Source organism: Zalophus californianus, chromosome 6 (genome assembly GCF_009762305.2).
Source record: "Zalophus californianus isolate mZalCal1 chromosome 6, mZalCal1.pri.v2, whole genome shotgun sequence".
NCBI lineage: Eukaryota > Metazoa > Chordata > Mammalia > Carnivora > Otariidae > Zalophus > Zalophus californianus.
In genome coordinates this window covers 106,336,191-106,361,898 of record NC_045600.1, presented here as the reverse complement: position 1 = coordinate 106,361,898, position 25,708 = coordinate 106,336,191, and the positions used below count along the sequence as shown (strand labels likewise).

Genomic DNA, 25,708 nt, shown 5'->3' with positions numbered 1-25,708 from the left:
ATCCGCACAGGAAAAATTTAACTCATTGCACTTCAGAAGGAAAGTGGGTTTGAAAAGGTTTTGTTAAAAAAAGGAAAGGTAAATTGACCAAGGAACTATTTCTCTAAAGGGAAAGGGGAAGTGGACCTCCATTTTTTTTTTTCCCTAGAAGGGATTTGCAGAATTGCACAAAACTGGGAAATCTTTGTTTTGAGACTCTGAAACTCGGGAGTTATGGAATAGGTTAGAGTCACAAATACACTGCTGGTGTCAAAGGACATTACCTTGTCCTAGCTTCAATGTCGATATAAGAATTTGGTGGCACGAAGTGTGTTACGTCTGCAATGTGGACCCCAAGTTCCAAGTTGCCATTAGTTAAGGTTCTGACTGAGAGCGTGTCATCCACATCTTCACAGCCTTTTGGGTCAATGCTGAACACAAGATGGGTTTCCCTCAAGTCTTTCCGTTCTCGTTCCTCTTCAGGACTCACTTTCCAGGGATTTCCTGGTGTGTTGACTGGCATCTCACACATCTGTATGACGAGAGTCAGATATTCAGCAATTCTCGCACCAAAAGCTTCCTATGAACATCTGCTCTGGAACATTCTCACTGCAACCTCACAGAAATCCCATTCATTCCCTGTTACCTTTTGCAATAAACTTATGTTTGCTTCTTTCGATCAATAATTATTTAATAGGTGCCTAATGTGTGTCAGGAACTGCACTAGGCTCTGGAAAGGTCAGGAGCCAACAGGAAAGACGAAGTCCCCTGCCCTTGAGGACCTTACAGTCTGGCAGGAAATGTGCCAGTTTCCAGCAGCTTCTTTAGTTATGGAGGCCAGAGCAAGGATGAATGGGGGCTTAGAAAGAGCACAACCTCTTCCCCATTTTCAAATGACCCACTTGTTTAAATGTACTTGAGCTTTTAATTCAAGTCAAGCCCTAAAAAAAAAAAAAAAAAAAAAAAAAAAATTCAACATGTCCCAAGTACTAAAAGCCTATTCCTTAAAGATAATTTAAGCAGGACCAATCTAGGGCACTTTCTCTCTATTATTACCTGTTTAGGCCATCAGTTTGCAGTTAAGTAGGCTAACCAGGAAGAGAAAATTCTAGTCCTGTGAAGTCTAATCCATGCTTTATTTTATTCTAACATTTTCACTAAGAGCTGTCAAAACAAGTCAACAAATAATTTCCAGAAACTAATGTTAAGCATAAAAATTTAATAATCTAAAATATTCTAAAATATTTTACTATTATAGCTACTGTTCTGTCAAAGACTATAATGAAAATAACACCCATACGCTCTTGACGGCAATGCAAACTGGTCCAATTTTTCTGGAGAACAATCTGCCCATACAAATAAAAGCCACTTACATTTTTTATGCCCTTTGACTTGGTAATCTTACTTTAAGGATTACATCCCAAGAAAAATGATGCAAAAGAAAAAAGAAAAGCAATGTTTGTAAAAATGTTTGAAGTAGCATTTCTTCTACTACTGAAAAATTAAACAGCCCCATGCCCAACAACTGAGGAAGACTTAAGCCAAGCAGAGTACGTCGGTATGCAATAATTTGCTTTAACTATGAAGTAGCTATGTCAATACATAGAAATAATTTTAAGTGAAAGAAGAACAGAAAATAGCACGGGCACACTATGGATCTAGTTATGCGAGAATAATAAACAAGATTTATGAGGATTTTAAAAGATCATAAAGTGATGGAAATAGCTAATGTTGTATGTTTATTGAATTTGTGTTTTCTGCCAAGGTTACAAAAACTGTTTCAGGAGCATTATTTTTTGACCCTCAGGTCAGAGATATGTGGAACCCTAGAAGCTGCTCCCCGTGGCTCTGTGCAGGCCTGTGGGTGAGTGATTAGGACAGGGAGTGGAGCCCAGCAGGGTCTGTAACTAGGTACCCTTGCAGCTGCCGGCGATAGATGTATACTGACAATAAGCCACTGACATACCATTTTTAAGCACAGTTGAAAAATGTAAAAATTTGAGAGCTGTGAGGCTCTGGGAAACTAACTATGCACTTGAAGCTGACTTCAGTCTGGTCCACACAGAGAATAGAGAGGAGTGAGATTCTTCCATTATCTGTGGCTTTCGTGAGTGGTTACACAGTACAGAGATTTTTCTTCTTAACGATGCAACAAACAACAAACGAATGCAAAAAGAAACTGTACAGAATGTCTTTCACCAGACCAAAGGACTCGGGGAAACCGGACCTGAGCTTCGGAGAAAGGGACAACCGAAATACTGTTTTCCACCAAGATGGTTGCGATTTCCCCTTCCAGGTCCCCGATTCTTCCTAAAACACGCACAAAATGTCCATTTGGATACAGAGATGTCGCCTCCCAGGAATCGATGCGTACAACCACCCGGAAGTCCTGCACAAAAAGAAGGAAAAAAAAAAAAAAACCCACCAGCCCAGCACCAGGAATTAAGTGGGTCAATCAGAAGCACCAGATAAACAAGATACACAGTATCAAGCTCCAAAAAGAGTGGCCGATTTAATAGTGGGTTTTGCTTCTTGTTTTGATTCTTGCTGTTTTACTAAATTGCCAGATGGTTATGTAAGTGATTGGCCCAATGCTCTGGAAGGAGGCAATACCTCTCTACATCAAATAAACAGGCTGCAAATTTTAGTCTGTTAAAGAAAGCCAACTGTGACACATTCTTGCAACACGAAGGAAAACCCCATTGTGCATAGTACAAATTCCATTTCAAAACAAAAATCTCAATTTTGCTAGTGTGGGAGTTACTTTCTACTTTCTTTTTTTTTCTCTTTCTTAAAAGATTTTATTTATTCATTCATGAGAGACAGAAAAAGAGGCAGAGGCAGAGGGAGAAGCGATGAGGGACTCGATCCCAGGACTCTGGGGCCACGACCCGAGCCAAAGGCAAACACTCTACCGACTGAGCCACCCAGGCATCCCAGCTTTCTACTTTCTTTGAAGTTACTTTCTCAGTTTTAAGGGCATCTTCTGGTGGGGAAGGAGGGGTCAGTGTGAACTGAACCCCACTGCCCCCAAACTCCAGCAAACCACCACGGGTTTGGAAAGCGAGGGTTGAAACTGGCCTGAGAGAGCCTGCAGAAGGCCTCCAAGGATGCAAAGGGTACACAAAGACCTGGTTATTGGCTCAGGACATCTTGCTACAAGGTGTCATTTACCAACTGCAAAACATCAGGCCAACGAAATTGGGCCATGTTCGTACTCTTCAGCACAGTAAAGGTTTATTTCTAACTTCCTTGTTCACGTCCTCTCTCCAGTGCTATATTCCTTTATGGATAATCGATTCGGTGCAGTACCACTATATCATCCCTACAGGGCAGAGGGATCGTATTTCTGTATCACTGGCTGGAAGAAAGCTTGTTAGTGTTGGCAGAGCATATCTATTGAAAGTTTCTGTGTCGGACAGCTGGATAATGTACGTACTCCGTAGTTGTCCTACACAGCTCTTTCTAGGACAGTTTCTCTCTGGCCTTCATTTATTAACCAACGACTGCTTAACAGATGGTTCTATACATTTAGAATTCTTAAAAAACAGGATCTTGAGATGCCAAATGCCATCACTAATTTAGCCCTTCTTATGCAAAGGCATTAACCATGTTTCCTGGTAGAGCTGGAAGGCTGGCAAAGACGGGAGGAAAAGGGGAGAAGTACAACGTCAGCTACCTGGAGAGCTTCCGCTTGCTGAGTGCTAATGCGGATTTTGGGAATTCTGTAATCCCAAGGTGTAACTAGGATTTTCTGAGCGTTTTTGCCCTGAGACTGGACCTCTTCTTTGGACGGAAATGTCACCACATAATCCCGCCAGTTCTTCTGAAGGATGCCCACCACTCTGCCTTTGGGAAAACGAAACAAAATAAGGCCTTAACTGGTGAGATGTTACGTCTCTGGATGCCGACTAGTTCAGCAGTGAGGAAGAAAACAGGAAACACAACGTCCCATTTGTATCAAGCACATCTACACAAGTAGAGATGCTTAAACATTTGCCTTCCTGGCATTTTATATATACATATATTTTTTTCCTCTTAAAGATTCTATTTTATTTTTGACAGAGAGAGAGTGTGTACAAGCAGGGGGAGTGGGAGAGGGAGAAGCAGACTCTCCGCTCGCAGGGAGCCCGATGCGGGGCTCGATCCGAGGACCCTGAGATCATGACCTGAGCCGAAGGCAGACGTTTAACCATCTGAGCCACCCAGGCGCCCCCCTGGCATTTTATAGTAAGATGGCTAATTTTTTGAAAGATAATTTTTTTTTTTTTTTTATAACATCATCAGTTTACCCTTTCTGCTGTGGGGTCTGATGTGACACTTAGCATCCATTAGTCCCACTTTCCACTTTCTCTTTTGCCCTTCTCTTATCAATCTCAGGTTGAGGGTGTCGGGAAAAGCCAGTGATTTTTACCTTTTTTTTTTTTTTAACTTATGCCCTCTCCTGTGCATATTCACTGTCTTTCTTGCATTTTCCCACCAGTCAAGATCATTTGGGTCAACACTATATACAATGAAGTATGCAAATCGTTAAGTCTGACATACAACACTTTTCCAGCATCACTGACTGAGGTCAAGAAAAAACAAACTTTAATAGTTAAAAGTGCTATCTTTTGACTATTTAACTATTGACTGATTGAGCCCCTACCAGGTATGAGGCCCTGTTAGGTGCAGGGAATGTCGCAGTATCAGAACAGACAAAGCCCCTGATTTTCTGGAGTGGACGTTCTAGTTTGGGTGTCCGTAGGGCTGGGAAACAGACAATAAAAAGTAAATACATGGAAGGTAGTGATGTTTGCTAAGGAAGATACAAAGCAGGGTAAGGTGGCCAAGAGTGACACAGGATCAGCAACGGCAGCTATTTTAAATGAAGTGACAATGTGAGCAGAGACTTGAAGTGAGGGAGACTGGCATGAGGTGGTCTGGGGAAAGCTCGTTTTTGGCGGTGAGAGGACAAGCTGGTCAACGTGGCAGGAGCACAGTGATGACAAGGACAGTGACAGAAGGCAGCCAAGCCAGTGGGACCCTGTAGGCCACGGTAAAGACTTCAGATTCTATTCTCAGAGAAACAGGAAGCAGTCACTGGAGAGCTCAGAGCAGAGACATGACTGGACCCAAAGACCTTTAAAAGGACCCCTGTGGCTGGCTCCCGTGTGGAGAAAAGGCCGTTTGGGAGCAAGGGTTGGCAGCAGGGAGACCAGTGAGACGGTGGCTGAGAAAGCCATGTCCAGAGATTCTCATGGACCTGGTCAGGAGAGGAGCGGCGGGGCGCGGGACAGGCCACACAGGAAGGCAGAGCTGCCAGGCCTTGCTGATGAGTGACAGAAAGAGTAGAGGGTAAATCCCAGGGCCTTTGGGTTGACCGCGTACAGAATGAACCTGCCATTTATTGAGAGGGGGAAGACTCGGGGAGCGGCAGGTTCGGGGGTGGAAATCAGGAGTCTGTTAACAGGCGTGCTAAGTGGGAGGTGCCCATCCCCATTCAGGGGAAGACGCCAAATGGACAACTGAGGAGACAACACTGGAGGCTGAGCAGGGGGTCTGGGCTGGAGAAACAGAGCGAGAGGACTGAAGGGCATTCCGCGAGGAGCCCAGGTACATCCCGGAGGTCCGTAAGCTGGAGGAGCTCGAGCAAAGGGACTGAGAAGGAGCACCCAGCAGGGGAGGCGAAGCACCCAGAAGCCCAAGATGGGGCAGTGATCTGTTGGCCAAATGCTGCCGAGGGCTACAGGTGCCCAGGGCTACAGGCAATGAGGTCACTGGTGCCCTTGACGAAAGGTCAGGTCAAGGGTTTCTGGGGTCGTGGGCGGCTGAATGTAGCGGCTTCGGGAGACAGTGGGTAGAGAGGAAGCAGAGAGAATGCAGGGTTAGGGGTTGCACTGAGTCTCGCCATACACTAAAGCAGAGAAACGGGCAGGAGCCGCAGGGGGTATGGGACTTGAGAGGATTGGGGTTTTGTTCTGTTCTGGGATGGGAGATATGATGGCATATTTGGATGCTGAGGAGAATAACATCAATCTGCAGAGAGGGGGCAATGGGTAATGGAGGAAAGGAAATGATAACGAACCTTAATAACTGTAGTACTTCTGGACCGTTACAGACAGGACAAATAAACATCCCACGGGAAAACCGGAAACTGGGAGGCCTGCCAGCGGGCTCACCTGTGGGCATGGGCTCACTCGGGGGGTCTCCCAAGGCCTTGTCCTCACTGTCATTCTCACACAGGGCGGCCGTTCTTCCTTTCCATTCATTTCTAGGGAGCAATTCCACGACTACTACGTCTCCATGGATCGAGCGGTTTCGAGCCTTCATCCCATGGATGAGGATGTCACTGAGTAAACCTGTTTGGGCGGGCACACAGAAACCCCATAAAGCCGCGGGGGAATGCCGCACATAACACATCTGACGTCTAATCTGCGTCCCTGCAGAGCAAAGCTTCCTCCTTCAAAGGGGAGGTCAAACTTTGTTCCACAGGTTAGGAATGAAGAAACATGGCCACCACATCCTCTTATGTCACGTGCTTTGAGAAGGGCTTCCTCTGCCCATATTTATGGCAGGTGGCCATTCCCTGCACCAGCCTACGTAAGCCCATGCTGGAATTGTCACGCACTGTCAGGGGCCACGCAGCCAGGGAATGGTAAGCGGGCCAATGAACCACGTCGGGCGATGATCCCGCCTGACCCCCAAGCAGCAGACAGTGGGAGAAATTCTCCTTCTCCTTCCATTCAGCCACGTTCCTTCGACTTTCAGGGTGTTTTGCTCCCTGCCATTGAAGACCGAAGAGCTACACTCTGTTATGATACAGCTTATTTACACATCCTCTTCATTTTTATCACTTTTAAAATTATTCCAGTAAGGCCACACAGGGCAGTGTCTTAAAATCGCAGCCAAACTGCCTCCGAAGGAGATTCAGCCCCGCCGCTCACCAGATGTGTGAGCTTGGGCGAGTCACTTTGCTTCTCTGTATGACACCTTCCTCACCTGTAACCTTTTGTATCCTCACGAAGAAAAGGGGCAAAACAATGATGATAACTACGTTAAGGGCTTAGCACAGTACCTGAGGTAGAGTGGATACTCGATAAAATTTAGCTGTTCTCAATTTTAAAAATGGATTGCAATGAAACCAGATAAAACGCAAGGGGAAAAATCACCAATCCGGATCCCGCACACCCAGAGTGGGGGTAATCCGACTGGCATATTTGACGCGAAGTTTCAGCTTTGCTTTCTTTACTGTGTAATATCATAATAGAGATGTAGTACGGAAATTTAGGTAAGGCTTATACTGAACCTGAATCTTTACAGCTGGCTCCTTGAAGTCGAACGAAAGCTTCCATTTGTGCCCTGTGTTTGTTGACATTCAGGATTCCCTAAAATCACAATGAAAATCAACTGAAAAATTTCTTTTCTGCCCACTCTGCCTCCAAAGGTACGGTTTTCAAAAAGTCTATGAAAATATCCCGAAAAATATTCTTTTAAGGTCTGGGATCCCTTCCTTTAGGAGAAATATTCATCACCAAGGTTTCTTTTCTCCAGAGAACATCATTTTGAACTATTCTTGGCTACACAAGGTGTTGAAAGTGCCAGGATCTGTCTTACCTAAGTGATGAGTGGTCTTTAAAAAATCTTTTTCCTCAAATATCCTTCTTGGAATGCCATAAACTTTACTACCAAGTTGGAAGTACTAGCCACTCAAGGCATACTCATTTATTTTTTTTATTTTTTAAAGATTTATTTATTTATTTGACAGAGAAAGCCACAGTGAGAGAGAGGGAACACAAGCAGGGGAAGTGGGAGAGGGAGAAGCAGGCTTCCCGCGGAGCAGGGAGCCCCATGCGGGGCGCGATCCCAGGACCCTGGGATCATGACCTGAGCCGAAGGCAGACGCTTAACGACTGAGCCACCCAGGTGCCCCTCAAGGCATACTCATTTCAAATACCCACGCTTTAGGGGCACCTGGGTGGCTCAGTTGGTTAAGCATCTGACTCTTGATTTCCTGTTGGGCGTGGAGCCTCCTTACAATTCTCTCTTACCCTCTCCCTCTGCCTGCCCCTGCCCCACCCCCACCCTCTCATAATAATAATAATAATAATTAAAATACCCATACTTTAGGGACTTCAGCATGGTATTCTCAAACTTTGACCTGCATAAAAACTGAGCTGCTTGTCAAAAATGTAAAATTCACGATGGAACAGTTCTGTACCTTGATAGTGGTGGCAGATACACAAATCTACTGATGTGATAAAACTTCGTGCATGCATAGACACATCAAACTATTAAATTTGAATTATAATTGTATCTGATTCCTTCTCAAGACAGCTTGACAGCTTCTGGGTTCTGGGTCCTGAAGGACCACAAAAGACCCCTTGAATGGTGCAGGAAAATTACAAAAGAGTGAAGAAGCCAAATTTCACTAATTTCACAATTTTGTCAGATCTCCATACCTTGATTCAAAAATACCTTCTCTTTCCCAGAGAGGTGGAGGCATTTATAAGACTACGTGTATGATGCTCAATATATAACCCGATTAAGAAGACAGAGCAGCACCCAACCAGACAACAAGGTGTCCACAGGAAGAACAACTCTCAAATCATCTTAAACACGGACATCCCTGGCTTACTCATGCCCATTTTATTTATGGCCTTTGAAATTAAAGGCCCTTGATAGGCCAGTAAAGCAGAGAAGAAAACATGCCGGCTGGTGCCAACGCTGATGCTTCATGACCACCCTCACCTGGATGTAGCGTCCAGACTTAATGCCGGCTTCTAACACTTCCAGGGGAAGATGTTCTGCGTACTCCTTCCCGTGGCTCTCCTGACTCTCATTCTCTCTTTCCCGTTGAGACTGAAGGATAGAGTCACAGAGCTCGTGGGCGGCCTTTAAGTCGGGCCAAAAATTGTCCAGGTAATTCTGCATTTGATAAAGGCACAAGAGAAACGTGGTCAGAAGATAATGGTGCTTCCTTGCGGGACTATCACCAAAAGTCCTGCACGGGAACTGTGGGCACGCGGTTTGGAGGAGGTGCTCAATGAGCGTTACCTCCCCGAGCCTCACATCACTGGCTGGTTTTCTACCATCTCACTCTGCCCTGAAGCTGAGCCAAACTACCCTAGGGAGGCCCTTCCTCCCACGGAATGCTTACTGGCAATTTCGAATCTCCTCCTACTCTTTCCCCCACCGCTGCATGCATGCACGCCCGCCCGTCCTGCCTGTCTTCACCTGCATCTCATTGCTGCAGAAAATGGCCTGCAGGGAATGGAGAGAAGAGCTCTTCTGTGTGCATTCTCGTCTTGCTTCTTCTTTGTTTGGTTTTTTTTTTTTCATCTTGAAACGTTTGAAATTTCTAAGAAACTTAAATAAGCACGTAAAAATGGCAAGGAGGGAAGTGTCTGTGGAAACGTCTCCTCCCTCCCCGCCCCTGCCACTGGCTATGCCAAATAAGCAGAGAGGAGCAAAGGAAAGGTTTTCTATTCTTCTGAGGCCTTCCTCTCCTAAGCTCCCAGAGTCTCGGGGACCGTCCACAGATGTGGTAACATTCCTCATGTAGACGTTGCTATTAGCGTGATGACCTGGTACAAAATGTGACTGTGAAACAAGTGGTCAGGGTCCCGTCCGTGTGGACTTACTGAGTGTTATTGCATCTTTTGGTGAAGTTCCGTCAGAGCGACCCCAGACCAAACACCCAGCACCACCAGCGAGAGGACAACGTGTCTAGAGGCTGGCTGTGCTACGTCCAGAGTACACTCCCTCAGACGGCTGGCTCTCACTGAATAACATCCGTTTTACGGGTGTTTTTAACTAAACTTTATGTCTAAGGTAGAGTCTAGCACATTCTCTTTCCTCAAATTAAAAAGAAAACACACTTTCCTTCTTGTCAACGCCAGCATTTCTCCCACTGACTTCAGGGACCTGTTCAGATCACTTCCTTTCTTTCCCGAGTCCTTCGAGAAGTTCTGTCTGTGCTGACTCAGTACCCCGATTCCATGGTCGCTTGCCACCACCAGGCTTTTGCCACTATGAACCGCCTCTTCACGAGGATTTATTGGCTCCCCTCTTCCCAGCTAACTTCAAGTCCCCACAGGACATTCTGGCCTTCCTTCTCATCTGAACTCCACAAGTGTCTCTTTTTTCCTGCTATCATTCGCCTCTATGAAGCCCTCAGTCACAGTTTGCTTAGGAGACACTATACACAATAAAACGGCACTCTAGGACTGGACTACAAAGAAAAGTAATTTTAACAAAAAGTAGAAAAATGTAATTTTAGTCAACTGTCCTCTGCAGGAACAAGACATGATGTATAGCAACAGAAAAAGGAAGTGACACCGTCATTAATATCCAGTGCCCCCGGAATTCTCTGGCATGCCAGAACACTTTGTTAGAGCAGGGCCAAGAAAATTCTATTGGCAAATCTTTAGCAATACAAGCACCTGGGAACTCTTACAGCGTCTACAATTCAAAATCCAACTTGACTTTCTGTGAACAGACAGGAGTAATGGAGGGTCTCATTCGAGGTTCTGAATCAAAAAACTGATACCAACCATGGGAACTTGATTGGCCAATTGGACAGACACACGAGACCAATAATCTATTGGGAGGTTAACAGCCATCCCACTTTCCCAAAGGGTCCCCCCAAACCAGGAGAACTGTGTTGCCAACACAGCCCAAGAAACGGTCACCAATAATGCTGCTCCTGTCTGTGATCTGGACACCAAGCTGATGTGACAGCCTTCCTACAGCACTCCTCACCCCTTCCTCTCTCCCTACTAACCCCGGTGCACGTTCGTAAGTGGGGAAGAGCAAGCAACAGCAGAAAAACAAGGCTGGCCTTCAAAACTATGTGGCGTGGGTGCTCAGAAAAATAATTTGAGAGGCAGCAGAGCAGGGTGGGTAAAGAGCTTTGGAGTCAGAGTTCCGGGGTTCTAATCCTAGTCCGACCACCTGCTACCTGTGTGACTTTGTGCAAGGTGCTTCGCCTTTCTGTGCTTTAGTTTCCTCATCAATAAAATATGGACAATAGGGCGCCTGGGTGGCTCAGTTGGTTAAGTGACTGCCTTCGGCTCAGGTCATGATCCTGGAGTCCCGGGATCGAGGCCCGCGTCGGGCTCCCTGCTCGGCGGGGAGTCTGCCTCTCCCTCTGACCTTCCTCCCTCTCATGCTCTCTCTCTACTATTCTCTCTCTCTCTCAATAAATAAGTAAAAATCTTAAAAAAAAATAAAATATGGACAATAACATCTACCTCGTGGGGCTGTTGCAAGAATTAAATGAAATAATCCACTTAGAACGGTGCCTGGCATAGATGAATGTTGGCTATTACTATTAGGTGAAACCATGTAAAACTGCCATTTTGTAGGTCAAAACCAAGAGAATATTGGCAATTTTATAAGATCCAACCTCGTCTCACCATCATCATTCCTAACATTGCTACTGTTAGAACTACACACGAGTCTGCAGTCAACAGGGAGCTTACTGGGCTGACGTCTCAGATGCTGTGGGTCTTACAGTCACAGGGAGTTTGCCCAAATTTGCTGAAGTCAAGATTGCTTAGTTGGAGAGAAACAAAGACACGGAACTCGTTGGTGGAAGTCTTCCTTCACTATTTTCCCTTTTCTGTACTGCCAGTGGGCCCGAGAGCATTATGGGCACCACTGAGTAAGTGAACACACACAGACGCACTCATGGACACAACAGATGGAAGTACCTTGAAAGAAATCACAAACACTCCTTCTGTCTCACTTCCATACTGCTGAATTGCCTCTTTGTCTTCTGTCACCATAACGATTGGCATCCTATCCTGGCAGTGGTGAAAGTACCACACGGCTGCATTGTATATGCTCCTGGAAAAGCAAAGGGCACGTGAGCCCTCCCAAGACAAGCTGCTGTTCAAAGTTTCACCCTTGGCTCTTAATCTGTTCCCCTTCGGTCGATGCAGACAACCATTTGTTCATTCAACAACTAATTCCCGAGCACCTATTATAAATATGCCCTGGGTTCGGCACTCTGGGGGACACAAAGATGAATCAGAGAGCACCTGACATCTCTTCTCCCTGAAGACATCCAACTGCCACAGCAACCTCTTTCATTTCCTGATATGGTCTGGAAACCGTGAGGCTCTTTCCTACCTTTTAGTTGGCATGCTGTGACACATAGCACCGCACAGGTGACGAGCTAAGCTATTGTGAGGTTGAAAAGATGAAGAAACAAGTCTGGCTAAGAGCAAAACTAAGCTGCAAACAGCCAAAGATCATAATCTAATAAGGTCTGCTATGGAATCACATGAAATGTCTGGAAATCTTCCTGAAAAGAGCCGGAATTGGATAACACAGCCTAGGTCTGAAGACATGTGTTCGAGGCTGGATTATGTTTCCAACGATGTGTATAAACTCGGACAGCCGGTATCTGTAGGCATCTGTTTCCCTTTCTGCAAAGTAAGATGCTAGGTAAGGTTCCTTTAGCTTTAGGTCAAAAAAAATTTCAGCCAGGGACACCTGAGTGGCTCAGTCAGTTAAGCATCTGCCTTCGGCTCAGGTCATGATCCCGGGGTCCTGGGATCGAACCCTGCATCGGGCTCCCTGCTCAGCAGGGAGCCTGCTTCTCTCTCTGCCTGCCACTCCTCCTGCTTGTGTTCTCTGACAAATAAATAAATAAAGTCCTTAAAAAAAAAAATTAAGCCAACATAAACTGTATGAGGCTATGTAGTTAGGAAGTATGATCATTCTAAGTACTCACATGTGACCTAATCTAGAGAAAGATTTGCTTTCCCTTTCTGGTATTGAGCCCTGTGGGAACTTTGGACTATAATTAAGGACTCAGTATGCATCAGTGCTTATTTTACTTTAGAGAATTTAAATATTTAATGGCTATATAAAGAAATACAAGGAAAAAGACGATTTAAATGTTTTGTATGGATAAGACATTTGAGAGCTGAAGATCTCCTTGGCTCTCTGCAGAAGAGCACAGCAGAGGCTATCGGTGCCCAGCACCTGTGCCCCAGGCCCACCTCTGACTTTGGCTGCAGCTGGGCGGCACTCCCATTCCACCCCGGGCCCACTGAGTAGAGTCAACACCCCTGCAGAATGACCCTCAGCTGAAGGCCAAAGTCTTTTGCCACCCTCGCCTCCGTCCTTCCAGACAACTTCTGAGGCACACACTGGGCAGCTTCTCCGAGGTTCCCAAGAGGACTGAGCCTCAGTTTCCCACAGCAGTAACACATCCTTGACTGTTTTCCCTCCTCCTGTCTCACGCCCTGCACTTCCTCACTCCTGTTTCAGGGACTTGGTCCCCACATCAACAACCCACACCCAACTCCTTGCTTCAGACTCTGCTTTTAGGCGGATCTAAACGGTGACACCATACTTCCTAAAACAGCTTTACCAGAATTAACCTACCAGTTTCAGTTTAACAAGACTGGTTGGGATATCAGAGCAACCTATACCGGAAAAACTGAGATGATCTTAGCGTGAAAGTGGACCTTCCCCGCCCCCCCCGAGCATTAAATGCCAGCTGACTCACTCTGAGTATCTGTGGCTCCCTTATGACAATTTCTACAACATACATGTATTTAAACGATATATCTAAAATAGTGATGCATTAAGCATTTCAGTATTAATCATAGTTCCAGAATAACTGCTGGTTTATTCTAGCACCCTACTTTAATCAATTCTGGATAACCAGTGATAAAGAAAGTAAAGATAGTCACGCCAACGCACAGCCATACCTGGTCTGCCACTTTTCCATGGATTCTCCTCTTTCTCGAGGGAGATAGCAGTGCTGCTGGAATTCATTAGCAAAGAGAATGCAATCATGACGTGCATCCTTCAGGAGATTTCGCAATTTGTTATACTGTCTGGGACACAGAGGAGAAAAATAAATCTGACATAGCAGGCGCTCATCTACTGCTAGCTCTTGCTAAGGATCAAAGAAGATGAGGCATTTTAGGACAAAAGATTGATTAATTTAAAACCCAAGAAACATTTATATTGGCCTTAGTGCGCGTAGTACTATTGGGCTGTTTTTTCTCAATTTCGCCTGCTAGAATGTGCTCAGGCAGCACCTCATTAATTAGCTTGTGGATCAGTCACCCCCACCCTTTCCCCTTCTAGACTTCTGGCCATTTATTACAGAATTATATGGCCCTGCCCTGCACAGCCCCCTCTTCAAAGGCTCAGGCCTCTGCAGGACCAGAGGCAAGCAGAGGTTAGCACTTTATTTTTGTGCCTCACTTTGTTCTATAAATGGCATTAGGCATGAGTACATTTTACTTTTTGCTGGAAGCCTGGAAAAGGACATGTAAAGGAAATAAGTTTGGAGATTTATCTGTGAATTTTATTTATGCAGCCGCCTCACTTACACGAATGACAGACAACTAACAAAGTTTTAAGGTTTCTCCCATCAGGAGGTCCTTCCAGTGATGCTAGCCAAAGCCTCACACCAAATACGCAGCCGCATATGGGTCAGTTTCTAAGACGATGCTTTTCTTTTCTTTTTTTTTTTTAAGAAGGTCCTTTCAATAGTCTAGGTAATATGAAATACAGAAAATGTTCACAGTTATCTTAAAGGAAGCCAATTGTTTATTTAAAAATGGACTGATATTAAACCAGATGTTAAATTAACATATAAATTATCCAAGGCAGATAACTGGCACTGAACATGTGTTTTAATATAAAACTTGTGCCTTTCCATTCCCACCTCCAGCCCGCTGCCGTGGCTAAAAAAAAAAAAAAAAAAAAAAAAAAATGAGTCTTTTCATTAAAGCAAAGGCAGAACTCTCCAACTTCTCTTCTTTAAATAAATGCCAATCACCAATATCTGTGTCGTCTTAACACTTAATTAGAAAACAAGAAACACTGATTTTATTTTGTTAGTAATTCTAATCTTGAGCTATTTTAAAAAGAATCATCAAGTAATAGCACTTCTACAATTTCATAATAAACAAAAGGATTTAGTTTCATGTCGGTGAATGGCAGCTTTCCTTAACAGCATCCCACTTGTACAAAGGCTGCCCTGCCCCCCCCAACTCAGAAATGCTTAGAACACATAATTCATAATTTTCCCACCTTCACAAAGAGAGATTTAAAGTCAGTTTTAAAACCTCTTAGAGGGGCGCCTGGGTGGCTCGGTCAGTTCAGGTCACGATCCCAGGGTCCTGGGATCGAGCCCCGTGTCAGGCTACCTGCTCAGCGGGGAGCCTACTCCTCCCCTCTCCCCCCTGCTCATGCTCTCTCTTGCTCTCTCAAATAAGTAAAATCTTTTAAAAAAATAAATAAAACCTCTCAGAATATGCATAGAAGAGTCTACACCACCCCGCTTACAGCCACCATCCCTGCACAGTGTTAAGGTGCTTTACACATTTCTGCAATGCATGAATTTTTTAAAATGAGCACTTATTTCTTAAGCAATAAAGGATTTTAGAAGAGACTTCATAAACAACTGTAATTATTTCAGAGGAAACACTGAAAAAATATTGCCTATTTTTCCTGATCTCATCTTCCATAGTTTTTGCTCCCTTTATCGACCATCACAACTACCAGACCCCTAAAAAAGCACCTGAACTTAGTGCACTCATTTCTTTGCTAGTTTTCTTCTGTATTAAGCATCCTTCATTTAGCAAACATTTGCTGCATTCCTTCTATGTGCTGGGTCTTTTGCTCCACTGAATGCCCTCAGGGGACACCCTCTAGACATCTCTTCATCCACAGCACCCTGCTCACAATGAACACGACAGAATCAGCCATTCCTCAAAAAAATTAAAACAAGAACTACCCCATGACTGGGCGCCTGGGTGGCTCAGATGGTTGGGCGTCTGCCTTCGGCTCAGGTCATGATCCCAGGGTCCTGGGATCAAGTCCCGCATCGGGCTCCCTGCTCCTTGGGAGCCTGCTTCTCCCTCTCTCTCTCTCTCCCTCTGTCTCTCATGAATGAATAAATAAAATCTTTAAATAAAAAAAAAAAAAAGAACTACCACATGACCCAGCAACTGCACTTCTGGGCATATACCCCAAAGAACTGAAGACAGGGTCTGAAAGAGATATTCTTATACCAATGTTCATGGCACGATTCTTCACAATAGCCAAAGGTAACCAAGAAGCAACCTAAGTGTCCAAAGACAGATGGATGAACAAAATGTGGTGTATACCTAAAAGGGAGTATTATTCAGTCTTAAGAAAGGAAGTTCTGACACATGCTACAACATGGATAAACTTTGGGGCCCCTGGGTGGTTCAGGTGGTTAAGCGTCTGCCTTCAGCTCAGGTCATGATCTTAGGGTCCTGGGATCGAGCCCTGCATCGGGCTCCCTGCTTCTGTGGGAAGCCTGCTTCTCCCTCTCCCACTCCCCCTGCTTGTGTTTCTGTGCTCTCTCTCTCTCTCTCTGAAATAAATTAGTAAAATCTTAAAAAACCATGGATAAACCTTAAAGACATTATGCTAAGGGAAATAAGCCAGACACAAAAGGACAAACACTGTATGATTCCACTTACATGAGGTACTTCGTTAAATTCAGAGAGACAGAAAGGAGGATTGTTGCCAGGGACTTGGGGGAGGGGGAAATGGGTATAGTGTTTAATGGGTGTAGAGCTTCAATTTAGGGGGATGGAGGAAAGTTCTGGAGAGGATGGTGGTGATGGTTGCATGAAATGTGAATGTACTCAATGTCACTGAACTATATGCTTAAAAATGGTTAAAATGGTAAATCTTTTGCTATATACATTCACCACAATTTTAAAAAACGGCTAGACTGGGGTGCCTGGGTGGCTCAGTCGTTAAGCGTCTGCCTTCAGCTCAGGTCATGATCCCAGGGTCCTGGGATTGAGCCCCACAACCGGCTCTCTGCTCAGTGAGAAGCCTGCTTCTCCCTCTCCCTCTGCCTGCTGCTCTGCCTGCTTGTGCTCTCTCTGTCAAGGAAATAAATAAAATCTTTAAAAAAAATAAAAAATAAAAAACGGCTAGACTAAGTGGCAAAACAAAATAAAACAAAAAAACCCAGAACCACCACCCATTTTAGTGGGAGAAGTGCCCTGAAGGGGAAAAGTGCAGGGTGTGACAAGAACATGGGAGGGCCAGGGAAGGCCTCTGGGAAGAGGTGACACCTGGGGGAGGGATGAATGAGAGTCAGCGAGACAAAGCACCCAAGGGAGCAGAGGGGGAGAGAAAATTCAGGAGAGCAGAGAGTGTGGTTCACATGCCTGATAAATGTTTCCCAAATGCATACATGAACTCACAACTCCTTGTGACAACAGTGATCCAAATATAAGCCAGCAGTGTGTCAGGACCCACCCTGACATTAGCAGAACCCTGTGACTGTTCTGCCAGGCTCTGTACACATCCCTGGATTTGTTGTGACACCTGCACTCTGGACCCTGGGATTCTCCAGCCCTGAACTCCCCCAGGTACTGATGTTCCACAAGTCAGACCCAGGGCGTTTATACCAAATTAGAGGGACGACACAGCAAAATATGCAACTTAACAAAAAGAATGTTCTCAATTTAAAGTTTCGCTCCCATATATTTTCCTTAGACTTGTCGTGCATGCTTCCATTTGTCAGCTACCTATCAGCCGGATAAGACGAATGAACAAATGGCACAAGAATATTAATGGGGAAAGCAGGAAAGACTGAATCACTCGGGAGTGTGACAGTAGGGTTGTCTTGTAGGTATGTGGGCTTATGGTTGTAATTTAATAGGGCATACATACAATATAGTCATATTTTTGCCAGTCAGAGCTGGTGGTGTGTACGATGGGCTTAGACATACGAGTATCCTGCCCGGAGCCAGCAAAGAGCATCATGGTGCCTTCAACAAGTTTGGTCTGGATGACAGGAGAACAGCAGTTTCAGAGAGTCAAGTACAATAAAACGATCTGAAGTTTTAAAAATTCCAGTCTTACAGAAGAACCCTAGTTTTCCTGCACTGGCTTAAGCATTCCCCCAAATCTCTATTATTTAAACAGTTCAATTTCTTACAGGTACGGCCATGTTTACCTTCCTTAGATTGATTTCTGTACTATTTTCCCGCAATGGTGAGCTTGCCTATAGATGCAACATCCCCTCTCCCTGCTGACTGTATTCTCGGGGGATCAGAAGTGGGCATCCCACAACCAGTCAGCGGACGTACAATACTGTATTTCTTCAACCAGTTTTTGCAGAACCCTGCTAGGGTGTCTTAGGTAGACTTACTTTCAGAGGTCCTTGAGTTTTCCACAAGAATTTTAAAAGTTTGTGTTTTCCTCTATATTAGGTGTATCTTTTTTTTTTTTTTTTTTTTTAAGTAAACTGTACACCCAGTGTGGGGCCTGAACTCATGACCTGGAGATCAAGACAAGAGTCACATGCTCTACTGACGGAGCCAGTCAGATGCCCCTAGATGGTACTTTTAAAACATTTTCTTTCTTTCTTTCTTTTTTTTAAAGATTTTATTTATTTATTTGACAGAGACATAGTGAGAGAGGGAACACAAGCAGGGGGAGTGGGAGAGGGAGAAGCAGGCCTCCTGCGGAGCAGGGAGCCCGAGGCGGGGCTCGATCCCAGGACCCTGGGATCACGACCCGAGCCGAAGGCAGACGCTTAACGACTGAACCACCCAGGCGCCCAAAACATTTTCAATAGAGTATATTTTGGGCCATCTGAATGCCCTCTAACTGCACTGCCATTTGGAAGCCTCAAAGACAACCTCAAACTCATGACCTCTAGCCCCCCCCGGACCTCTTCCAGTGCTCTCTCTCTCTCTCTCTCTCTCTCTATCCAGTTATGTAAACCAGAAACCTTGGTGTTAGCCTTGACACCACCTTCTCCCTCCCCTTACATATCTAAGTCCATTACTAAGTTTTATAGGTTTTTTTTTAAATAACAGCTTAACTGAGATATAATTCATATACCATAAAATTATCCCCCCCTTTTCAAAAGATTTTATTTATCTGACAGAGAGAGAGAAAGCACAAGCAGTGGGGAGGGGGGAATGGAAGACAGAGCGAGAGGGAGAAGCAGGCTTCCCCATGGAGCAGGGCGCCTGATGCGGGACTCGATCCCAAGACCCTGGAATCATGACCTGAGCCAAAGGCAGTCGCTTAACCGACCGAGCCACGCAGGCACCCCTAAAATTATCCTTTTAAAATATACAATTCAACAGCATTTTGTATAGTCACAGAGTTATGCAACCATCACCACTAAGTCCAGACATTTTATCACCCCAAAAAGAAACCTAGATCCCTTAAGCAATTATTCCCCATTCCCCTGACCCTGACAACCACTAGTCTATTTTCTATCTCTAGGATTTACCTATTCCAGGCATTTCATATAAATGGAATCATACAAAAATGACTTCTTTGTGTGGCTGGCTTCTTTCAGCATAATATTTTCATGTTATAGCATATGTCAGTGTTTCATTCCTTTTATGGCTGGATAGTATTCCATTGTATGGATAAAGTACATTTTGTGTAACCATTATATCAGGTGATGGACATTTGGGTCCGATGCCATTTTGGGGGCTACTAGGAATACAGCTGCTATGAACATTCCTGTACAAATTCTGCACGGACATGTTTTCCATTCTTGGCGTTAAAGACTGAGAAAGTTCTACAGACTTTTACCTATTAAGATGCTGTTGGAAATATCTCTTTCTTTCCATCTCTAAGCTACCAGCACCTCTCACATGAACTGAAGTTGCAGCCACTTCTCCACGGCCCAGTCATCTTTTCAAAATAGGAATCTGATTATATATATTATCCCACCCAGCTTACGACCCTGCAACATCCCTAGGACCCCTCATCCATGCCAGGGCCTTCTAGTTTCTTGAAGGGAGCAAATCTCCCTCTCCACGACCCTGCACAGCAGCCCCCTCCCCTGGAAAGCTTCTCTCCTTTCTCTGCCTGGTTTACTCCTACCCACCCTGGAGAGCCCAGTGTAGGCATCTCCCTCGGGAAAGCTTTTCCTCGCCTCCCTGGCGAATGCGGACTCTCCTCAGGGCCCCGTGGCTCCGTGGCAGCTCTCCATCTGTTTGTGTGATTAGCTGAGTATCACCGTCTCCCCCGAACACCGTGTCTGCGTCTGTTCAGCACGGCAGCCTCGGTGTGAGCATGGTCCCGGCACGCACAGTGTCTCCGCAAATGTTTGTTGAATAAACAAATAAACACCTGCACACAGGAATGAAGGCAATGGGCAAGACAGCCTCAGAGTCATCAAAGGATCCCTCACGGAACAAGTGTGTGAGGATCGGCAGAACATGCGATTATCCCGAGCAATCAAAAACTTGACTTCTTTCATGATGTTTTCTGTAATATACTTAATATACTTAGGAGAACAGGCATTTGCTGCACTGATAGTATCGAAAGCAAAATACAAAATCATTTTAAGTACAGAACCAGATTGGAGACTATGTCTTTTTACTGGGAAACTCAACTCTGGTGATTTCATTTCAGTAGAACAATGTTATCAGTCACGTTAAATTAATGTTCATTTGCAGTCTTCTTATTTTGTAAGCTTTGTTTGTTCAATGTGATGGTCCAATTTGGGTTTAGGGTTGCAGTAAGTACTTAAGCATGAGGACTTTACATCTAGATTTATGTTAAAACATGTAACAAAGCAAATTAAGACTGGGTGTCTGGAAGAAAAAAGTTGATAAAAAGTCTTAGAAACAAAGACTGAGTAATACCAATCTACTGGATGGGGAGTTGGATCACTTGACTTCTTAGATCCTCTCCAACTATAATATTCTCTAATTCCAATCTTATGTTATATACTGAGAAATAGAGGTGTGAACTATTGAGGCTCTTAAGCTATAAAGAAATAATTCAGGAGGAGGGCAAAAGGAGAAAGCAAGGCATCCTTACACCAGACACTAGACCAACCAGGTATTTTTAACTGACAAGGCTTTTTTAAGCAAAAATGTTCCTCAAAGCATATCAAATAGAATGCATTATTTACTAGCATCTCAAGTCTCCAAGGAAGAACGGAAAAACACAAGAAAACATTTTCCAACATTAAATGAAGCAAAACACCAGAGGGCCAATGACTTACACTTAATATATATTAAGTCCAAACTAATAAAGCAAATTCCCTGGATCTTCTACATTCAAGGGCTGTGATCAATTATAAAGTTAGCTTTCGATATAGGACACTTTTTAAGGCTTCGGTAGTTTTGGTCATTTAGCTCTTTGAACCTGAATGCAACTGTCGGCTGCTTACCAGGTAAACAAAGCACCAAGTCCTAAGGGTGCTGATTCCTTTGCCTGCCTCTTCTCTCTCTTCATCAATTACGTTCAGTACCCCTGCTTTAAGACCAATCTCTCTCTCTTTTTAAAGATTTTATTTGTCAGACAGAAAGAGCAGAAGCAGGGGGAGTGCCAGGCAGAGGGGGAGTCAGGCTCCCCACTGAGCATGGAGCCTGATGCGGGGCTCAATCCCAGGACGCTGAGATCATGACCTGAGCCGAAAGCAGACGCTTAACAACTGAGTCACCCAGGCGCCCCTTAAGACCAGTCTCAAACCTACTTCCTTCAGAGAGTTTTCGGGCAAACCCCCACACCCCGTATTTACCTCTGCACTTTGCATAGTCCACATTAAGTCATACTGCCTGCGTGTACGGTGTGCCACCATTACCTTCTTGCACCTAACCCCAACAAGACGACAGGTTTGTTGAGAGGGACTGATACAGTTGACCCTTGAACAATGTGGCTATTAACTATGGCAGTCCATTGACAGTGGAATTATTTTGGTAAATACAGTACAGCATTGTAAATGTATTTTCTCCTCATTATGGTTTTCTTTTTTTTAAAGATCTTATTTATTTATTTGAGAGGGAGAGAGAGAGAGAGAGAGCTCATGAGGTGGGGGGGTTGGACAGAGGGAGAGGGAGATGTCAACTCCCTGCTGAGCCTGGCTCCGTTTGTGGGGCTCGATGCCAGGACCCTGAGATCATGACCTGAGCCGAAGGCAGATGCTTAACCAACTGAGCCACCCAGGTGCCCCTTCATTGTGGCCTTCTTAATAATGTTTTCTTTTCTCTAGCTTACTTTATTGCAAGAATACGGTATACAACATACAATATATATAAAATATATGTTAATCTACTATGTTATCAGTAAGGATTCTGGTCCACAGTAGACTATTAATTAAGTTTTGGGGGAACTGAAAGTTATACATGGATTTTTGCCTGTGCAGGGGTCCGAGCCCCTAATCCCCACACTGTTCAAAGGTCAACTGTACTTCTTTTTGTACCCCATAAGGCCTGGAACTCTGAGCTCAAAATGTGCTTACCAAATGGGAAAACCAGGGTGATATCATATCAGCCTATTTCACAACTGCTCATCCTTTGTTCTCACATTTAGTATATTTAGAGACACTGTAAAGCAGTGGAAAACCAATAGTTTTTCATCAAGTTAACTACTTTTGAAATGTTCAGGAGAAAAGACATTTAAATTCCAATTCTTTGCTTTTGAATGTCCCAGGAATTGGTTTTTAAAACAACTCTTAATATTAAAAATATTTCAGAAAACAGAAGTTGAAAAGGCTCAGCAGAGTGCTTGCAATCCAAATGATAGCAAATTGATTTTAGAAGCAGAAACTGAAATATGACCCCTGAAGCAGCGTTCAAACCCGGATGCGTATAAACATCTATATCTTTGTGTCTGAGCAAAATCAACTTCAAACTCATTGAAAAATATTCTATCTGAAAAATCCGCAATCTAGGTAATGCACATTTTTTTGAACTGAGCATATAATAAGGACAACTCATCATTTTCATATACAAATAAACATACTTCATCTTTTACCACCAAACTCTAAAGAAACCAGAACATTTAAAAAAGAATAAACACATAGTTTCTGCTTTTTAAATAACTAGGGGTGTTAAGAGGTTGGATGTATAATTGTAATATGCTGTTTCTATGCAGTCTTCACGTTCAAATCATAAATCCTTTCCCAATGTTAAATGAAACAAAACCAGTTTTTAGATATTTGTTTAAAAGGTAAACAATTGTTCTTCATTTAGGTATAAGGCAAGCATTTTAGACTGATTCAATCAGAAATCCTTTGGCAAATACAATGGGTATGGTTGGTAGTTATACCAGTAACGTAAAAATAAAACAAGTTATTTCTGCTTTCATTAAATAAATCACTACAATTTGCATCCACAATAAACAGTTTAAAATTTAAAAATAAAATACTCCTCCCCCTCAAAAGTATAGGCTTCTGAAACAATGTATCTAAAAAATACATGCAAACCCAAAGCCAAGAATCTTAAATACCCATATACTGGGGACACTGCAGTTTATTGATCTACAGTCAGATCTCTTGGCCAGGTGTTGAAGCAGAAATATAAAATAATGTCACTGCATTCCTCACCAGCGAAGAGAATACCAAATTACTTCAAAAAGTCCTTTCTGACAAAATAATGAATTCCTCCCCATCCCCTCCAACAAGGGACCTTCTCTAAAGGGGAAGAGGAAAATATTCCATATAGACATAAATAAATAATGCAAAACAGATACCTGCGGCCTCTTTGATGCTGCACAGTTTGACAAGCCGTCTGCATGAAAATAATTCCCTTCAGCTCTGGGAACTCAAGGATCTCCAGGTAATCTTGAACAACTTTCCAATCTGGGATCATGTAATGAGTCACATCACTAGACAAGAGTTTCCCATCTAGAACATAATTCAAAATGTAAGCGATTAGACAACAATTGTGAACCTGGCTTATTACTACTTCAATGTCAAGGTGCTCCACTCTGCAAAATAACTTCCAGTCTTAACTACACCCTGAAGTTTTTAAAGGACACGACAACCCTACTTTGATAGCGGCCCAAAGTTCAGGTAAATTCAGCATCTTCATTTGTCTGAAGCTGTGCTAGGTAAAAGCTCAATGTGGTTTATGGTGTTGCCAATGGTGAAGATGACTGATTTTTTAAAAACAAGCAAACCTTTAGCACGACCTAAATATTTATTTCTGTTAACTCACCGACCTACACTCACATTCAGATGAGGTCCCCTGAAATATACATGTTAACCACCTGTTTATGCCTAGCAATTTCAAGCGGGTTCTGAGTCTCAAGCTTGTGTACACGCTCAGAAGTCTCCAGAGGCCAGAAAGCCGGAATCGACTGGAAAACATTCTCGGTGCAAGCATGGGCAGTGGTTAGGCTTTCCACCCAGCCCGCATCTCACGGAGCTGCTTAGCCAAGCTGTAAATGAAATGTTCACTTTAACCATAAACTGAGGATTCCCAGTACTAAGGACCCCCAGGCTCCTCTCCCACCATACAGAAGAGAACCAGTCATCTTCCTCGTTAAATCGGCCACCCTTGCAGCTGAGAAACCAAGTGGGCGAAGGTCTAGCCCACAGCAGCTCCAAGTCCAACTTCCCCTTGACCTTCCTGTGCAGCGAGGGCCCAGACAATTCACAAATTTTAGTGCCGACGGCTCTCCACCGGCTAAGAGTCTGAGGATCTGGGCTGGTAGGTCAGAACATTTGTGCGAATAAAGACGTGTCAAATGAGCGGCAGCAGGCGCTCTCCGCGCCGCGGGATGGCGCCCCACCTCTCGCCGTGGGGCCCGCAGCCGAGCACCCCCCATTTCACCACCACGCGATCCTGGGGGGTGCAGAAGAGGCAGGTTCCTGCGCCCCCGGGCCCCTCGGAAAGCCCCGCTCGCCGGGCCTCTAGGCTGTGGGGGCGCCGGGCTCTGGGCCCTTCCATTTGAGAGGGGGGGCCGACGGGAGGGCGGGTGTGGGGAGCCCCCAGGAAGCAGCGCGCCACGGCCGTCGGGGCGGCTCCGGGGCCCCGGGCCTCTCGCCACCCACCCGCAGCCCCGCCGCCGGGCCCGAGCTGCTGCCTGGGCGGGCGGAGGCCCGGCGGCCTCGGCCTCGGCGCCCGCGCGACCTCGCGCCCAGGCCTCCAGCAGCGCCCTGGCGCCTCCCGGCGGACGCCCGGCCCGGCCCGGCCCCGCCGCCCTCGCTCCCGCCGCCCAGGGCTCTCCGCTCTCCGGCCCGGCCCTGACCGTTGCGGCAGGCGGCGGGCTGCGGGCAGAGCGGGCTGTTGCAGGGCACGCTGGGCCGCAGGTAGTGCTCCCGCACGATCCGCAGCGTCCGGCCCTGGAAGGTCCTCAGGAGCAGCACCTTCTCCCGCTTCTGCAGCATGCTGGCGGTGCTCGGCGGGTCACGGCTCCGGAGCCCCGCGAGGCCCGCCCGAGCGAGCTGCCGGGAGGTGGCGGGCGCTGCGCGGCGCGGCGCGGGCGGAAGCGAGGCCGCGGCTCCGGGCCCGCCCCCTCGGCCGGGCGGCCTGGTCTACGCGGGCTCCTGGGCACCGCTGGCAGCCTCCAGAGCGCCCCGAGGGGCACCGGAACCGCCCTAACGGCCGAGGCCGCGGCTGAGAGCCGGAGGCGACCGCGGGAGGGGTGCTCCAGCCCCGTCTCGGTCTCTCCCCAGCCCACCATTTCCTGGGGGCAGGGAGAGGTGGAAACCGCCCAAACGACGTAGGGAGATAAAGATGTGTGGACTATGTGGAAGCTGAAGGGTTGGGAAGAAAGTGTTGGTCCAACCCTGAAGGATTATTAGATTTTGTTGCTACCCCCAGGTCCTTATGGGCATGGGGACTGCTGGGTGGGTAATTATTAGTGTTTTCTGTTCCTCGCTCTTGGTTTCCTAAAAGAGCTCAAAGATTGAGCGAATAAGCCAGAAACCCTGCCAGTCCAGCATTTTTTTCCTCTTAAAAAGTCGTATTTATTTTTAATTTCATGTATTTTTAATCCATAT

The 25,708-nt window shown here is 45.4% G+C and overlaps 1 protein-coding gene across 4 annotated transcripts in view; it reads right to left on the bottom strand.

Moving 5' to 3' along the window:
* The window catches only part of DIS3L (DIS3 like exosome 3'-5' exoribonuclease), a 33,398-nt gene extending 8,210 nt beyond the window's left edge, over positions 1-25,188 (bottom strand). The window contains exons 1-11 of one of the 4 annotated variants that reach the window (XM_027570233.1): positions 24,955-25,188; positions 23,452-23,605; positions 13,692-13,820; positions 11,676-11,811; positions 9,196-9,327; positions 8,710-8,886; positions 7,268-7,346; positions 6,141-6,320; positions 3,659-3,828; positions 2,207-2,368; positions 264-511 (exon numbers count right to left, since the gene is read on the bottom strand). In XM_027570233.1, coding sequence (XP_027426034.1) covers positions 264-511; positions 2,207-2,368; positions 3,659-3,828; positions 6,141-6,320; positions 7,268-7,346; positions 8,710-8,886; positions 9,196-9,327; positions 11,676-11,811; positions 13,692-13,820; positions 23,452-23,605; positions 24,955-25,093 — 1,706 coding nt within the window. In that variant the 5' untranslated portion in view covers positions 25,094-25,188. Of the gene's footprint in view, positions 1-263; positions 512-2,206; positions 2,369-3,658; positions 3,829-6,140; positions 6,321-7,267; positions 7,347-8,709; positions 8,887-9,195; positions 9,328-11,675; positions 11,812-13,691; positions 13,821-23,451; positions 23,606-24,495; positions 24,576-24,954 lie in introns of those variants that run through there. The other 3 variants (XM_027570235.1, XM_027570234.1, XM_027570236.1) reach the window with 3 other exon arrangements.
* Between the last annotated feature and the right edge of the window lie 520 nt (positions 25,189-25,708).